The sequence below is a fragment of the Natrix helvetica genome, assembly GCF_964273705.1.
Source record: "Natrix helvetica genome assembly, chromosome: 4".
NCBI classification, from domain to species: domain Eukaryota; kingdom Metazoa; phylum Chordata; class Lepidosauria; order Squamata; family Natricidae; genus Natrix; species Natrix helvetica.
Genome location: NC_138550.1, coordinates 119,322,955 through 119,341,426, shown reverse-complemented (window position 1 = coordinate 119,341,426; position 18,472 = coordinate 119,322,955). Strand labels below are relative to the sequence as shown.

The following is an 18,472-nucleotide window of genomic DNA, read 5'->3' as shown; positions in this document are numbered from 1 at the left end:
TGTACAGTGCTTATTACCAATAATCCACACAACACACTTTTGTATTGAAAACATAATAATCTATAACTATTTTTAAAATAAATCAGTGATTTCACTTTATGTTATTTACAGAATGAAAATGTATGTAAATATTTAAGAAATGTATCTTTATACTCTACCTTTTTAGCCTTAACTGTAATAACAGGTTTCTTGTCCTTGTCATTTTTCTGTTGTTCAGATATACTAGTTTCTAGATTAATCCCACTATGCTTTTCCGTCTGGAAGCTTGCAGGAATATGGGGCTTAATTACATTAAAAAATTCTTCTCGAAATAAGTATGTCCTCTTTACCATCTGATTAGATTTTTCTCCTGAGTTGCTAAATTCAGGAATATTTTTTTTTGTACATGATTTTATGGGAATCAAACTTGTACCCGATGAAGCAGGAATAGTATTATCAAAACTATCCTTAGCTGACTGCTCAAGAGAGTGGCAAAAATAGTATCCAGATTTATTTATGAAAGGGAGGTGATCTAGCATCCAGCCAGCTGGCAGATAACATACAATAGACATTGTCTGCTTTCCAAGGCATAATTCTTCCGAATGAATTAAAAACTATATTCCTTTGAGAGGGGGGAACCAGAGAAGTAAATCTTTAAAGTGTTGCATTAACCAACTGTCAAATATTCAATTCTGTGAAACTAGGACTTTCTATGAGAACAGCATCTCTCCTCTGTTCAAGAGACTGATCATTTTCAAGCATCCACGTGAGTCTGAAAAAAAAGATGCCATTGCTTTAAGAAATTAGCAGTTCATTAAAATTAAGACTATTCTTAAAGTCAATGAAAAGATACTTCCCTGTATTCTATATTCAATATTTTGCATATCAAAAAGGGAAAATAGCAATAATGATATGGGGAGAACAGATACTTGGAGATACTTTTAACTGTGAAAAATTATTGATACACAAGATCCTATCATAGATCATCCACTGTCCCTGTAGCTATCAATGCCAAGTAAAATTTGCTTTGAATGTTAGGCTATAAGGTTCAAATTAAAAACATAAATTGCCCATAAGTTCTGAACACTCAAAACATTTGTGCAAAAAAAAAAAACTAGTTTTGCTTGAAGATTTGGACAATTATAACAATATTTAGATTAATATAGCCGAGAGAGCTCACTGCTTTAGATATATATTTTGTTACAATTCTGGAAGAGACATAGCAAGTCATTATCAGTCATTATCCGGCTCTTGCACTACGGTGGCTTCCTATAACTCTCTAGCGATGTCCTAGGGGAAATTAAATTTGAGCTGGATTCTTCCTTGGCAGTCTTGCCCTAAATTGTAGTTATAAGTAAATCTTGCTGAATTCAATGGAGTTTATTTCTGAGTAAACCATAGCAGTTTGGATCGGGGGGTCAGCGGACTGCATAGCCCTTGAGCCAAGTCTTCTGCTCCGTGAAGGACTCGAACAGTCGCGATCAGAGAGCCCGTGAAGGGCAAACATCAATCTGTGCCATGCCAACTGGACCTACTCCCCTTACTCCCAACAGGGAAGAAGAACAAGCTTCGTACCCAAGGCAGAAGCCGCCTTCCGGTCTGTAACTCACATCTCCAGCGAGCGGCTGCGGAATTCACAACCGGTGGACCGCCGGAGATAACCATAGAGAAGAAACGCGAACTATCCCGTTCCAACAAGTTTATCCTGTAGACAACTTCCTGTTTCTGACGGAAATGACGTTTTTTCTGTTAGTTTTAGTCCATGGACGCAAACGGATGTTGCGATAGGCGGGTAAATTTGAAAGCGGGTGAGAAGCGGGCGGGGCCAGAGCGACAAAGTGTAGAAAGTAGCGAATGCAAGCAATGCTGTTGCCGATGAATAGAGGTTACTAGTACCTGAGATCGGCCGCCACTTGGGCGGCTTGAGAGAAGACATTTAACGGTTGGTAATATACAAGCTTTTCTTGCGGAACCAAGGCGCAGTTAGCAGCTACTTTAAGCTTTGCCGGTCGGTAGCGCTCGTCTGCTTTTTCTCGGAGGAAAATGAAAGCCGCCGAAAAATACCCGGTTCTTTTTTTGCCCCTACAGGAAAAATAATTTTATATTAATTTTATATTAATACGCGCGGGAACAACTGCTTTAAACGCAATATAAATCGTTCTAAACTTGACTGTAAAAATACGATTTTTGTAATAAGTGTCAAAGTCTGGAATGCTCTACCTAATTCGGTTGTCTCAGCTACAAATGTCTACAATTTTAGTCACAAATTGACTTCCGTGGACCTCACTTCGTACTTAAAAGGTCCCTAGAAGGGGCGTGCATAAGCGCACTAACTTGGCTAATGTCCCTGTCATTGTATTTGTATATTATATTAAAGAGTGCAGAGAAGAGCAACAAAGATGATTAGGGGACTGGAGAACGGTTGCAGGAACTGGGTATAGTTTAATGAAAAGAAGGACTAGGGGAGACATGATAGCAGTCTTCCAATATCTCAGGGGTTGCCACAAAGAAGAGGGAGTCAATCTATTCTGCAAAGCACCTGAGGGTAGACCAAGAAGCAATGGGTGTAAACTAATCAAGGAGAGAAGCAACTTAGAACTGAGGAGAAATTTCCTGACAGAACAATTAATCAGTGGAACAACTTGCCTCCAGAAGTTGGGAATGCTCCAACACTGGACACTTTTAAGAAAATGTTGGATATCCATTTGTCTGAAGTGGTGTAGGGTTTCCTGCCTAAGTAGGAGATTGGACTAGAAGACCTTCAAAGTCCCTTCCAGCTCTGTTATTCTATATTCTACATTATTCCTGTTTTTGTTTCTGTTTGACAAATTACAATAAATAAATATTACATATTCTAATTCGCTTTTACTTGCAAGCGTTTGCTCTGCTTACCGTCAAATAAATAGGTTCAGGATGTCAACCCTCTTCTTGTCATCTAAAGAGTGAATCCAGAAATCCCCTTTTTGGGAGGCTTTGTTTTGTTGAAAGAAGGCAGTATGTGTCCCAGGATAACATTGTAGAATCCAATATAGAAGTTCCCTAAAGAGATGGGCTCCATCATGAGTCTGAAAGCTCAGAAGTCCAAGACTCTAGTCTCGGTGACCGACCCAAATTGGATCCTGCAGGTTTTGTTCCATCCAGGAATGGAAACAGAGAAAAAAATATTCAGCAAATGTACTCTACTATTTTTTTTCCAGTTTCACTTCCCAATTTTTAAAAAATATATACTTTGGTGGGTGCAGGACTGGGAGTGAGTTTGCTTTGTAGCCAAGGGCTTTTCTCTGCTGAATCCCATTCAGCATTCCAGTCCATTGCAATCCTTTCTGCTGCCCTGGACAGAACCGTATCTGCTTTCCCTTCTCCTACAAGTTTACCGAAATGTTGTGGTTGTTCTCCTGTGTTACAGTTTTCCCTACAACAATGAGGCGTAGTTCAAGTACCAGTCGAATCAGTTGCCGGCAATCCATCCAGCCACTGAGGGTGCAGGATAATAATAAGACGGGACTTCATACACCCCAACCGTAAGACACTCATATTCCTTTAGTTGAGGTAGCATTCATTTACTTGGATTAAATTTCTAAAACATACCTGCTTGAAAATATTAATGTCACTTGAGTTTACCTGTTACTGTTATGTATGAAATAAATGGTTAATTAGATAAATTCACTATTTTGTTTAAGCTAGGATTAAAATATGATCTGTTCTTTATTTATTATTTATTTATTTATTTATTTATTTATTTATTTATTTATTTATTTATTTATTTATTTATTATTCGTATTTATAGACCGCCCCTTCTCCCGAAAGGGACTTTAATTTACACATGCAGTAAACTAGAGTACATTACATAAATATTAAACAATAGACCACATTAAAATCAAATATGTAGCAAAAATTAAAGAGTAGATAACTTTATTGGATGGCATATAAAGATGATTTCAGTTTTTGGTGGTTTTTAATAATTTGTACAATTAAATATTTTCAAGGCAAGAGAGAAGGACAACTTTTGGAAAGCAGAGTGTGGGAAAGCACGCACCAGGGACATCAGAAAGGAAAACCAGTTTTTTTGGCAAAAGGTAATTCGTATTTCACTTGTTAGGATTAACTTGAACCCTACAATGTTCACTTCCAGTATGGATGAAATTTTTATTCCTGTAGAAGAAAGAGCCTCAAGGACTTGGATAGTTTTAAGTGCAGGAAAGACTTGCACTGGGGGGGGGGGGGGGGGGGTATTAGGATTTGTGCTAGTATTCCTTTTTAAGTTCCAGGAGCTTTCTAGAATTGGCAGGATCCTCCTCCAAAAATGTGCTCTGACCATTTTTGAGTGGGACCTTAACATATCAGGTAAAGTCAGGTAAATGAAATTTGTATTACTCTGTCTTGTATTCGCAATATAAGGGCTGGAAGATTTTCAAATGACAAGCTTAATTGCCATTCTTTTTAGTCTTATAAGTCTCACTTGTTATTATAAATAGTATTTTCTATTTTTAAATAGCTTTGTAGAGATAAACTGAATAATGCCATAGTTAACCTCGATGCATATTTGTGGTTTCAATTCTAGGACTAGTGGCCCTGGAAGCTTACGGAACAGCCAATATGGTGCTTTTGGAAGTACAGAGAAAATCAAGGAGCCTAGGCCACTTCATGACAAAGCATTTATTCAGCAATGTATCCGTCAACTTTATGATGTATGCAGCACTTGTTTAATTTAACTAGTTAAATCTCTCTTTTATCAGAATAAATTGTGCTTATATATATAACTAATGAAATTTGGGAAAAGCAAGGTAAAGATAGCCTAATGGGCCAAGAAATAATAGGCTACCCAGGTTTTTTAAAAGGTATGAATTACGTTCACATTTTAAAATTACAAATGGTAGGAACTATTGGGCTTTTCACAAAAATGCATCTTAAAACCATCAACATTGTATTTTAATTATGGCAAAAATATATGCAAATCTTTGTTGAGTAAAATACATGATTAATCTGCAAAATTCTCTAATTGAACAATAATTTGGACCATGTAGAGATTTGGATTGCTCGGTAAACTGGCATAAAGCCCAAAACAAGTAATGCTTTTAATTTTTTTTCCTAGTTTCTTATAACATATGGATATAGTCCTACAGTCTCTGTGAAATCACTCCAAACTCCTTCTGCTAAGGAATTTGTGAAAATTTTCAGCTTTATTTATGAACAGTTTTGCCCTTCATGTGACCTTATGGGTTCCAAATTTGAAGAAGAAATCCCAAGAATTTTCAAAGACCTTGGGTAAGTACAATCGCCCCATTTAATTAATTTCACCAATAAAAAACAATACAACTAAGAATATTTTATGGATGATACATTTCTGGATTACATGTTAGAAAATTACTATCTTCCAGAGTTTATCAACGTCCGTAATTATATTTCATTTTAATTTTGTAATATTTAGACAATATGTTCTTACAAGTAGTTAAACTACATGTGTTACAGGTAGTCTCATTTAGCAATTTGGACAGGCAACTTGATTGTTATGTGGTTGCTAAATAAAAAATCATAGGACCACAATTATGCTTATGATTTCAGCTTTCTTTTGCTTTATAGCATCAGAAGGTTGCAACCCCAAAGAAGCTGGGTGAGCCCAAATGGCAGGGAAGGTTTGATTCACAAGGCCATCGAGTAAAAGGGCAAATATAGCCCTTTTTCTTAACTTTCCTGCTCTTTGGAATGCTCAGCCTGGTGCTGAAGTATTTAGCAAAGGAAAATTGATACTTATATTTACGTTCATTGGAGACACAGGGATTACATCGGGGGTATCAAACTCACATCTTGGCGGCATCTCAGGACTATCCCCCCTTCGCTAAAACAGGCATGGACGTGGCCAGCACATGACGCATCCGGCCCACTGGCTGAGAGTTTGATAGCTCTGGATTACATGAAAGTAAACAGGCACAATGGGGACTACACATTGAAAGAAATGCCCTAGTGCCAGCTGTTTGCCTAGCTGTTTGCCTGAACCCCTAAATTGGGGGTGGGGGAGCTGAATGTGCCACAAACATTGCAAAGATTGTAAACGTGGGCACTGCTCACAAAGTTACTTTTTCATCACGTTGTAAAAACGGTCACTGCCTGAGGCTAAATGAGGTCTACTTATATTGTTAACAAGAAAACTACATAGACCAGAGAATCCTGGAATGTCTCAGGAATTTAACTTCGTTTGAAAGGGGACAACTTTATACAGCAAGTATAACTATATGTGTCCTCTACAAATGATTCCTGACTTCAGTATAATATTGACAGCTGGGTTTGCAAGCTGTTTTTTTATACTGGCATCATTGTCTAGCTGTGTCATCAGTGGTGGGTTATGACTGGTATGCCCCGTACGGGCATGCCGGTGCCTGCCAGGAGCACCGGGTACCGTTCTGGTACTGTGTTCCAGAGGGCCTGCCCGCCCGCCCGTACTCCTTTCCGGTATTTGAGCCCTTCAGGGCTTCCATACACAGAGCATATGGCATCTGCACGATGCTCCGCCGAGCGGAGCGGTAAGTATGCATGCGCACACTGCACGTGTGTGCGCGCTGCACACATTCATGTGGTGGATACTGGGCCTTGTTGCACCATACCGGTTGCACCGAGATCCAGAACCCACCACTGTGTGTCAGATATATAGTTATATCCTATATAGAGAAAGGAAAAACCTTCAGTTGTTCATAGGAAAATAACAAAGGCGGGATTCTTAACATTCATTTTAACTAATGATTTTATAGCAAATAAATCTAAGGATGCTTCCTTTTTGGGTCTGAGGGCAGCTTGAATTGTATCTGGCATTTTCTTGAAAAAGTAATTTTTTTAACAGATTTTTTTTTTCTTAACAGTTATCCATTTCCTTTGTCGAAAAGCTCTATGTATACTGTGGGTGCTCCTCATACGTGGCCTCAGATTGTAGCCGCTCTGGTCTGGCTGATAGATTGTTACAAGGTATTATAGATAACCAATTATTTATTTAGCCACATTTATAGGTATTTTCTGACCTTTCATTTAATTTTGATCTGCTTATAATATAGAATACACTGAAAATACATAACTGGGTTAATGAAGTTCTTGTGACTTTGACAGATTCTTTGTAATATATAGTGTACTATTACAGCTGTTGTTGCACTTTTGTTGCCATATTAATTATTTCAAAGAAATAGTGATAACAAATTTACAGTCAGGCAAAGGGCCACATTTGAGTTACATGCCAGGAAGTCACCCAAAAGTGGATGTGGATGAGACCCAGAACAAAATAAATTTCACTAAAATAAATATTTGTGTTCATATAAATTCTAATACATTTAATAACGTGTCCTTTTTAGTTGGCAACAATCTTCAGAAAAGTGGGTAGGGAAGCACAAATTGTGTTCTGATTAATTCAGAAAAAGGAAATAGCAAGTATGCTATACTATTACAGTAGGAAACATTATTCATTGTGACTATGTCCTTGTTTGTGTCTTACCCAGTTGTTTATTTGTATGAAAGAAAAACCACAGTCATTTGATGAAGAACAGATTTTGGTAGAGAGTGAAGATGGAATTATGCATAACAAGGTATTTTGTGGAATGAATATTACTTCCTGACATAAAATGATGTTGTAAACAGTGCATGTTCACATATGGAACTACCCAAGACAACAACTTGAAAGCAGCAAAGAAGTTGATTAACTTATTTGCAAATACAGGTGCAACTAATGTATTAAAATGTGTTTATATCAATGGCGATCCTGATTAACATTTAGTATATGTTGCTTATAAAATCAGCAATAATAATATATTTGATGTATATATTACAGGTTACCATTTTTACTAACTTTTGATGTAGGGATGTAAAAACCTTTCTTAACAGAGAGAGAAAAAGCACACAGAATCTGTAATGCAATGCTGTTTAGCATATTTTTAAAAATCCCTAAAACTAAACTGATTTTACAATTATGTCCACAGCTTTTTTTGGACTACTCTATAAAATGTTATGACCATTTCATGAAGAGTGAAGACAATTTTGAAGAATTTGATGCTGAACTAGATTCCAAGTTAAGTGAGTAATTTACATTGTAAAATGTTTTTTTAAAAGTAGGTATTACTATGAATCTTTCACCATTTGCTTTCTGTAGTTTCTCAAACTTCTTAAAACATTGCTCACCAAGCTATTAATGTAGGATATTTCTGTTTAAACGCTAAGGTCCCCCCCCCCTCATCTCCCTTAATCTACGAATACAAGACTTAGTAAGTTTCTGTACTATTTCTCAAGACTCTTACTGTCGATTGATGGGTAGAACTCATGTGCCCAAGAAAAGTATTTTTGTGTTTAACTCCAGCAGGAGGTGATTCCCACTCCACTGAGAAGCCCCAGATGGCCTGGGAATCTTGTACTCCATAGTGCTCTCTTGCCCATCAGCTGCTTGCCTGGGATTCATGCCTCTTCCCATGTCATAGTCTTGTAAGGTTCTCACTTAACAACAACAACAGGGTCTGTCATTTTGCCAGCACTAAGTGATGCAGTTGCAAGTTGTGGCACTTTATGACTGCTTTACTTAGTGACGGAAATGCACTGAAATTATAACAATTGTTTTTAAAAATGGCTTAAATCTGATATTTAGTAAAGCAAAATGTCACCTTGTTTCCCAGTAATTGTCTCAATTACTATTCAGATTCATGACTAAAGTTATAGAGCATCCGAGTGATTAGAGGGTTACTTTGATCTTTCTTTCAGGGAATCTGTTTCAGGTACATGAAAAGCATTTAACCGTCTTAGAAGAAAAAGAAAAAAGGTTGAAGGAAGAGATTGCAAAGCGTGAAAAGGAAAGAGAAAGCGAACCAGTGAGTAACTGTATACATCGCTCTGGGAAGATATATTTGTAAGTCTGGTTTTAATTAACAAACTACAATTTCCATCTTTTTATATTAAAAAAGGACCGTTTAGAACAACTACGGAGCCTGAAATCATCTTTACAGGCAGATTGTAAACAATATGAGTCTTATATGGCCAGTTTGGAATCTCTCTCAAGCAGCCTCAGTCAAAAGACAAAGAGTATTACAGAGGAGCAAGAAGCTGCTGGTAAGGAGAAGCTGCTCAACATCAGTAAATGTATAATAACAGTATAGTGTTTCACTATAAAATTTTAAAATAAAATATTGAGTATTTCTCAGCTCAAAGAAAAGATCTAAACAGAAGTAAAGAATTTAATTACATCTTTCTTAGTATTAGTAAGTTTCTCATACCTTTTAGTAGATTCTTATGAGATCAAGTTCCTAATATTTTGAAATTTTATCCAAGTAGTTAAGATTCAACTTAACTGAATTTTTTTTTAAAAAAAAAAAACCTATCTGTTTTCTTAACAAGATTTTTATTTTTCTTGAATTTTAGCCATGGAAATTGAAGCACTGAAACAGGAAAATGCACATCTGGAGGTCGTTTGTGATAACCAAAAGTATTCCACTGCAGACATCGAGAAACTGAATTCTGAAATAGAGGAGATGAAACAGGCAGTAAATAAATTAACCAAGGAATTGGAAGTAGAACAGCGGCAACTGTGGAATGAGGAATTAAAATATGCAAGAGGAAAAGAAGCAGTATGTATAGCTAAAGCTAAAGTTTTGAACATCTGACATTTGCATCTGGCAGACACATTTCTACTGCTGCTGCTTTATTTCTCATAAACTGAATTAAATAATATTTTATTCTGCTATTAGAAAATAATTAGCATCTATAACTCATTGTAAAAACTTAATTTGCTGAAAAATATTTATCTTCTCTGGAAATTTCTTAGGTCATCTTTTCTCTTTATCTCATCTAAAATATCTTGTATTTTTGTGACTTGTTTTAGAGTTCACTAATATAATTTATAAAATAACCTAATGAAAGCTTTACTTGTATCTCAAACCATTTTTAAATCAATACCTTTATCTAAATTATTTTCAGACATGATTTTAATTTCTTTTTATATTTCTCCACCATTGTTTCTTTCTGTAACAAGATTTTATTGCATCTCAATCTAAATGAACCAGATTTCCTGCTATAAACCAAATTCACAAGATCCAAAAAGGTCTTTGCTAATATTTATACCTTAATGTCACAATCCAAAAATCTAAATCATATTTTTGAAAGTATCTACTTCACTCAGAAACGTAGGCACTCTTTTGAATTGCAATTTTCTTGCTCCAACCAACTTTAAATTGGCCATCAAATCAAAAGGGACAATTTTTTTTGATAATTTGTCTTGAGTAATTTTAATGTTTTTCAGAAGCTGGGAAGATACAAAAGCTTGTACTAACATTCAAATATAGGCATAGAAAAAACAAACTTTGAAAATGCAAAGAAATGCAAAACAATGCTATGGTTATGAAGCAATTCGGTTTTCATAGACCTTATCAGCTGTCTTATAGTATGCTTCTTAATTTTGTTTGTTCTTTATAGATTGAAGCAGATTTGACCGAATACCATAAATTGGCTCGAAAATTAAAACTAATTCCTACAAGTGCAGAGAATTCTGATGGTCTTAATTTTGAAATTAAATTCAATCCTGATGCAGGCCCCAATTGTCTGTTTAAGTACAGAACTCAGATTCGTGTAAGTATAAGTTCACTTCATGTAAAGTTCTTCTAGATTAGTGGTTCTCAACCTTTCCAATGCCACGACCCTTTAATACAGTTCCTCGTGGTGACCCCCAACCATAAAATTGGTGTCTCGGTTCCTAAGACCATCAAAAATATGTGTTTTCCTATGGTCTTAGGCAACCCCTATGAAAGTGTCGTTCGACCCCCAAAGGGGTCCCGACCCACAGGTTGAAAACCACTGTTCTAGATAATCACTTTATTACAATAAATGAACATAATATTTTAATAATACTTAAAGGTGAAGTTCAGTTTTCTTATCACAATGAGTGCGGGGAGGGATTGACATCTTATTTATTATGCAGAAAAATTGGTTTAAGTACTAGGTATAGACTGGAATATGTTAAAAGAGGCTTAAATTTTTTTTGCACATTAGATTATGGATGCTTCCTTAGAACATCACTGGTTGAAAAGACTCCTGCTATTTTGTTTCGCTAATCAACTTCCTATTGGCATCTGATTGGCTTCTATGGGAAACAGAATGTTTGACAGATAGACCATTGGTCTGATCCAGCATGGCAATTTCTGTGGCTTTATAATACAAAACCTCTCCCTGGAATATGAACTAATGTAAGAGTACTTGGGAAAGAATATTGCCTTATCAGTTTATAGGAAGATCTTTTATATATTACATGCATGTGCTATTTATTTAAAGTATTTCTTTCTTGAACCCTGTAACTGGATTACTTTACTGGAAAACTGTACTTTTTTCTTTATTGTGTTTATATAATTATGGCAGGCTCCCCTTCTGAATCTCATAAACAAGACGGAAGAGGAGATTGCAAATGCAACAAAGAGAAAAATTGGCTTGGAAGACACCTTAGAACAGGTTAGTTTCTAACTATCTCTGTTCTAGCGGAAAACCAGCTATATAGTATAATGTAATGCAACCTATATTAATCCTTGTTTATACTTTTCTTATTTCTAATCATAATTCAGTGTTCAAAACAAGTATAAGTTTGCTAGGAAAGAAAAATGATAATGAAAAAAAAAACAGTGGACAATTTAATCTAAATTTCTAGATGTTTAGTAGATACTACAATAGATTTCCAAACTGTTCTGTATGTAAGCTAAAATATTTTCAAATGTGAAAGTGTCGGCCGGATTCAGAATTTTTCTAATTATTAAGAGCGTACTGTGGGAAGTTTTCATCTATTGCCAAAAAATATAGACTTGAAAGCAAAGGATGTGAACTGGAGGCACCGTTGACTTTCAGTACTAACATCCTTTATTAACTAATATTCTTTAAGGTAAATACAATGGAAGCTGAACAGAAAAGCATTGTGAAAATGTTAAGTGAAGAAATGCAAAAACTGGAAGATTTGTGTCAGCAAAAAGCAAAGGTATTGTACTAAGTATGATATATGCTTGTAGGTTCATCTCTATAGAATTCATTATTAAGAGGTTTTTTTCCTGTTAAGAAACATTGTACGCATAATGTAAAGAAACAGGCTGGTGTGGTGGGTAAGGTGCTTAACTAGAAATGGGAGAACTGGAGTTCTAATCCTTTCTGACTTAAAAAAAACTAGCTGGGTAAAGTATTTTCAAAAGTATTTTAGCTAGAATAAAAATTAATGATCTAAAAGATAATTACATACAGCACTTCTAACAAAATATAGAACTGGAGCAATGTCACTATATTAAATTTACAATGCTATCTTCTTGCAAGAGATACGGTCTATACGTGTCATAAACATATGATTCAGTTCTGAAGTATTAATCCACATGTGTATTGCAGGAAATTGACGAAGAAGAAGAAAAGAGTAAGAAGGAGCTGGAGTTGTTGGAAAAGCATAAAAGTTTGCTTTATAGTGGTGTCAATGAGGGTATCAGTGAAGCCACGAAGGAACTGCATGAAACCCGATGCCGGTTAGTTTAAACAAAGATTTGACTTAGAGGGTTTTCTGAGTTGAACATATATTTATTCAATTTATAGCGCCACTAATCTCAATTTGTGACTTTGGGCAGTTTACAATTAAAATGTAAATATTTTTTTTTTAAAAACTCACAAACTAAAATAATCATACAAGCAATGCAATGCAAATATTAATCTTAGTTAAATGAGAAAAGTTTTAATGAAACATGTTTAGATTTTGGAATGCTACGCCTGTTAATTATTATAGGCTGTTTATACAAACCTTGAATTTATAGATAGAGGGACAGTTTTTCAATATAAATAATGCAATATTCTCTTCTTCCCTCTTCTGGGATTTACTCCTTAGATACCAAGTGGTTATGCAAACAACTTCAAAAGAGAAAAGGAAAATGGATAAAAATATGCAGTATCTTCTGGAACTAATATTTACTCATCTGGAGACAGTTGAGGTAACTCATGCTATTATATACTACTAAAACTCTCAGAGTGTACCCTTTAACTGGCTGAAAGTTGTATCAGGGCAAAAAAAAAATTCAGAGTACCTCTTATGGTCTAATTTACAAAATGCTGGGCCTCTTCTTCCAAAAATGAGAGTGAAATTTAGGAAAGTTGTGAATATTTCACTTCTGCCTGGCTGCTACTGCTGCTGCTGCTCCTTCAGCACTGCTACCACACTGATTTCCACTCTATCCCTTTCACTTATTTTAGGCTTCTTCTTTTTTTAAGCAAAATTTTATTGATTTTTAAGAAAAATAGACAAGGAAAGGGGTAGTGGAATAAGTTACAAATTTTGGCAGTTACAATATACAGGAGGTGATCCCTCCCCCCGTACTCATACATTTCATTTATTAATACATTAGATTATTACAAGTCAATGGTATTCTGTCAGCATATAAACTTTTATCTTCAAATAATTTCAATCATTTTACATCAAACAGATTTTATTGTTCATTTCTGTGATCTGAGTTTTCTCGACGTTGCCCCTTCTCCCCCCGCCAGCAGAGCTCCAGCCCCTCCCGTGTCCTGTGTGTCTGGTGTAGTATCATCAGATTTGTCTAGGAGGGCTTTATTTTTTTCCATAAAGGCCTGAGCCTCTATGGTTGTGTTGATTCTAACTCTTGTGTCCTCCCAGAAAATTAGCATACCTTCAGGCATCAACCATCTGAACCACACCCCTTTCTGGTATAATTTCTTCGCTAATAACGAATAGTTTTTTCTTCTCTCTCTCACTTTCTTAGGGATCTGTTTCAGAATGGTTACTTCTCTATCCTGGTATTTTAATGCTTGCCCCCTTTGTGCACTCAGAATCTCATCTCTTGTAGTCTTTCTAAGGAATTTAATGTGTACCTCCCTTGGAACATTATGTGTTCTAGCATATGCTGAATTTACTCTATAAACCAGGTCCATGTCCCACCCCATCTGTTGTTTGTCTTTTTTAATGTATTCAGCCAAAAGGTTTATCATAATGTCCCTTAAATCTTCATCATCTGCCTCAATCACATTTTGAAACCTGAGGAAAAAGGACATTCTTTCAAATTCCATTTTAATCTGGTGGTTCTCTAACTCTTTGTTCCCTTTCTGCACCCCCCCTACCTCCCCCCTCATCTCAGCCGTCTCCTCCAAAAGATCCAATCTCTGTGAGTTATTAATCACCCGGTCTTGGTTCTCTCTAAGCTGTTCATTCATCTCCTTGAATTGATTTTGTAAATCCTCCTGTCCCTTTAAGATCTGTTGGAACATCTGCTGAAAGTCCACCTCAGAAGGCTTGGGTTGAAGCAGGGAGGTTAAAGTCTGTTGTCCGCTGGGGCTGGACGCTGAGGATGTCGGGGCGGAGACTGCAAAACCCGGCTTCCCCGGGGATGGTCTTTTGGGTGGCATTATAATGAGCAAAGAGATAACAATGTCAATACAGAGAGGAAACAATTAGGGAGGAAAACCGCCGAGGAGGTCGCAAGGCAGAGAGTCCAAGCAGATAGGAACCTTTTCTATATTCAGCTCCTGGCAATAGAGTAGTAAAGTCCTTTGTTCCAAGCCCAGAGTCCAATGTAACGAGACTTATCTGAGTGTCACGGAGACAAAGGCAAAATGCCTGAAGTTTCTATGGGTGGAGTCACGTTTCAGTGTCCATGAAGACGACGGAAGTATGCCATCTTGCTCTGCCAGCTCCGGGATCAGAAGGCAAAATCCAAAAGTTTTCAAAGTTTTCAGATCATCACCTCATTTACTCAATTGCAGTCCAAAATCTGCCTTTGCTATGAGCATGATTTCGTTGCATGGCTCCCCCCCTCCTCCTCTGGGTGCAGAGAGCAAAACCGTTTAAAGCCGCTTGTCCAAGGGGGGGGAAATCCCCCTCCCTCCAGTGACGCTTCTCCAAAGCAAGTTGAAAGTCAGTTTTAAAGAGCCAGCAGTTTTTTTTTCCCTTTCAGCGAAGTAAAGGAACGGGGGGAAGTTTCCACCTCACCACACAGCAGCTGCGTCCTTCAGATCTTGCTTTCTTCCAGCTGCCTCATCCCGAAGATGCCGCAGCGCCTCCCCTTTTGCCTCCCGGTGCCTAGGGCGATGCGGGGAGCCCCCCCCGGCCGCCGCTGACACGGGGGATTCCCTGCTACGCTACCCCCTTGGCAAGAGCCCCTCCAGGGCGTCCTGTGCCCCCCGGATCAGTGGGGGGCCCACCAGAAGTGCGCGGGGCGAGCAATGCCTGCCCGTCGGGATCCGCAGCCGGAACCGGAAGTCTCATTTTTAGGCTTCTTTATACATCTTCCTCCTCATCTCTCAATTCAATGGACAGGGGAAGGAAAGATAAACATTCATGTGTTACAAGGAAAAGGAAAGCTGAGCAGGGAGAGCAATCCTTTAACAATGGAAGAACTTGAGAAATTTGAAGGAACAAATGGATCAGACATAGAACCAAAACAGTGACCCCTCTCTCTTGATTCCTTAACCAAGGCCTCTTTCTGTCTCTCTTTCCTTCTCCTATAGATAGACCATAACACAAAGGACCCAGTTGTTCCCCTTAAATCCAGTCGATTATTGCCCTGTCTAGAAAAAACCATTTATCACTTTCCTCAAAGTCTAAGTTCTAGCTAATCCTATTGGGAAAGACAACCATTCCCATAGAAAAACAGCAAACCTACTGCCACTTCCCCATAAATATTTAAGTACATCCTAAAGATGGTTGGATTCAAATGTATCTTCTTGTAGTTTCTCTAATTTCTATTATGAGTAGAACAGGGAAGAAAACACTTTAAATCACGCCTTCCTCCTTCCCTACAACTTAGAAAGACAAAAAGGTCAGGAGAAGAAATTTTCCCTATGATTCTTCATGCCCCCAAATGCATAAGCAATTGCAAAAAAAAGTAAGCCTGTAATCCAGCTTCATCAACCAGTATAGGTTGTGCTGTACAATAACACAGAAAATTTAGACAAATTCATGCCATCCCAAATTTCCAAGAATTAGGAAATGCAAGTTGATCCAGATAATTAAATATCTTATAAATGTTAGTGACATAGACCATGTGTATTTGGAAAAGTGGCTCTCTAATGTTTTCATCATCTTCACTGGGTCCAAAAGGAGCAATGGGGAGCAATCTTTTGTGTCAAGCTTGATATTGAAGGGGATTTTTTTTCCTATGGGGCAGAAGATATTGTTGACCATATCTTCACCTGAAGAGATAATTGTTTGGGGGCTATTAACCAGGACTATTCATGGTAAATTCAACTATAGTTCTTAATGATTCTGTAGGTTAATCTTTGGTTCATATTTTAAGATTTTCTTAAAAGTTTCTGCAATTTTCTAAAATATATCCAAAGGTTCTAAAAGAGGGAATAGTGCACAGTTCAGATGCAGAAGTTTGGGTTATATAGTGCAAGATTACCAAAATACAGTATGCCTGGCTGAATTTCTTGTATACCTACCATTTTTACCGGAGTATAAGACGCACCAAGGTTTCGAGGGGCAAATTTTTTAAAAAAGTTTTTGCACTCTGCAAACCTCCCAAAAACGCCCCCCCCCCCTTTTTGAGGGAATGAATAGCTTTTAAGTGGCTTATAAAGTGCTCCTGGGGCCTGGGAGGGCAAATTGAGCAAAAAACACCCAATTTTTTGCTCATTTCTGCCCTCCCCAGCCCCCAGGAGCACTCTAAAAGCCGCCTAAAAGCTATGCATAGCCATTTTGGTGAAGGGGGCGGGGTTTCGGGAGACAAAAAATGCTGTATTCAGTGTGTAACAGATTTTCAGCCACTTTTGAGGGGAAAAGGTGCATCTTATACTCCGAAAAATATGGTATAACTTTTCACAATGTAGCTTTCCAACTAGCGTATCTTCATCAAATAAAGAGTTTCTGTCTAACCTGCCTTTTTAGTTAACTATGTAGCCACTTGTTTGCATTCTGTGCATTATATCATAGTTTGTATTTTGATGTTTCTGCCATGACTTTGATTGAAGCCTAAGCCACTTGGACAAAGGTTGATATAGATTGGATATGGTCAAAGTAATAAAGATACCTGCTTGTTAATCTATTAAGTCTTATCAGGATCACTTCATAAATATTTCTATACCCTTGTTACCATGCAGATAAAATCTTACCTTTCCTTTTGATATTTTATCAGTAATTGAAGACAGAGTTTATTCTGCAAGAAGAATGGTCTGTTTAGGCTATTAATTCCATTAAGCCTTAGCAACTATGAGTCACCTGTAGATAAATAGAATAAAGTTCATTCTCTATAGTGGATGGAGTATATACATTTCCTTGTTTATATTTTATTTGGAGTTCCTAAAACTTTGATGCTTGCATTGTGGGGTAGTGATGGAAGATGGTTGGTAATGTTCTCTGCCAATTCTTCCATTTTTACAAATCTGTTATTCAAGCCTATGGAAGTTTTCAAGGTATAGTTCACATACAACGTCTGTTTTTATCACATTTCATAATTTTGTACTGGTTTTATAGAATCTTATCATGCCAGTTCTGCATTTATAAAATCAAAACTATAAGCACTAAAATATAATCTATTACCATTTTCTTCTAGAAATACTTGACTGAACAGAATATAAAAATTGACAGAGAATTCAATGAATTTATATCTCAAGATCCGCTGACGAACTTGAAAGAAATCCTAGATAATTACAAAAAGAAGATGAGTACCCTGTATACATCAGACACATGAATGAAAATATCTGTATAGTATAAAAATGGTCTAAAATATTTGCTATGGCGGTGTTTTATAATGTTTTGAATCGTACTTCTGTTCATGTGAACATATGGCATTTGGAGGCTGTCTCTTTTTTTATTGTAATAGTTTAGTTATTAAAACCAATATTCACTTTTTGGATGGATAAATACACCAGGCCTTAAAACCTGACTGTTTTATGAGTATCAGTACATAGACAATGATAAATGCTCATGGATTTAAATATTTCATATATACTTGTTTTGTTTTTGAAAATACTAATTAAAATGCAAACAGTATGATTGAAAATTGAGTCACTATTGTAAAGTCTGTAATTGTCTACCAATTATCAATTTGGGGAAACCGCAGTTTTAAATAGTCAATATTACACAAGATCTCAGGGCAAGATTTGAGGTAAGATAAACACATTTTATTGTGGAGTGAGACAATTCACCTCATTGCCACAATAGTGGCTGGGACTGAAGTCTGCTGAATGCTGCCCTGTTCTGCAAATTGCAGAAAATATGGTCATGAAGACTAATTTTTTTTCAAATTGACAAAATTAATTCTTATAGAAAAAAGTACAACACAACTCTGCTTTTACCTACTGAAAAATCTACTTGGGTTTTATATATATATCCCAGCAGAAAAATACGTTTTCAATTAAAATACATTATTTGGATTCTTCAAGCAAAATTGATGGTAAACATTCAGTGAACTGCATTTACTGTAAAAGAAAAACTGACAACATATTGGGAATAATAAACATTGAAAATAGAGGTGCCAATATAATGCCCTTATCCAAGTGGTGCTAGAATAGCTGGAATATT

General features: G+C 36.6%; 2 protein-coding genes across 4 annotated transcripts in view; one reads left to right on the top strand and one right to left on the bottom strand.

The window, feature by feature from the left end:
- The window catches only part of METTL4 (methyltransferase 4, N6-adenosine), a 28,193-nt gene extending 26,478 nt beyond the window's left edge, over positions 1 to 1,715 (bottom strand). The window contains exons 1-2 of one of the 2 annotated variants that reach the window (XM_081951398.1): positions 1,590 to 1,715; positions 159 to 751 (exon numbers count right to left, since the gene is read on the bottom strand). In XM_081951398.1, the coding sequence (XP_081807524.1) occupies positions 159 to 551 (393 nt within the window). In that variant the 5' untranslated portion in view covers positions 552 to 751; positions 1,590 to 1,715. The other variant, XR_014175244.1, reaches the window with a different exon arrangement.
- An 11-nt stretch (positions 1,716 to 1,726) lies between these two features.
- On the top strand, positions 1,727 to 17,955 carry NDC80 (NDC80 kinetochore complex component). 2 transcript variants are annotated; one of them, XM_081951396.1, is made up of 17 exons: positions 1,727 to 1,787; positions 3,386 to 3,500; positions 3,966 to 4,055; positions 4,541 to 4,667; positions 5,072 to 5,244; positions 6,831 to 6,933; positions 7,455 to 7,541; positions 7,932 to 8,025; positions 8,701 to 8,807; positions 8,901 to 9,045; positions 9,355 to 9,560; positions 10,405 to 10,557; positions 11,341 to 11,430; positions 11,852 to 11,944; positions 12,340 to 12,470; positions 12,824 to 12,926; positions 17,502 to 17,955. In XM_081951396.1, exons 1-17 carry the CDS (start codon positions 1,742 to 1,744, stop codon positions 17,637 to 17,639), a joined length of 2,001 nt encoding a protein of 666 aa, XP_081807522.1. In that variant the 5' UTR covers positions 1,727 to 1,741; the 3' UTR covers positions 17,640 to 17,955. The 2 variants fall into 2 exon arrangements, with proteins under 2 accessions (XP_081807522.1, XP_081807523.1); XM_081951397.1 differs by lacking the exon at positions 1,727 to 1,787 and adding an exon at positions 1,798 to 1,921.
- The last annotated feature ends 517 nt before the right edge of the window (positions 17,956 to 18,472 follow it).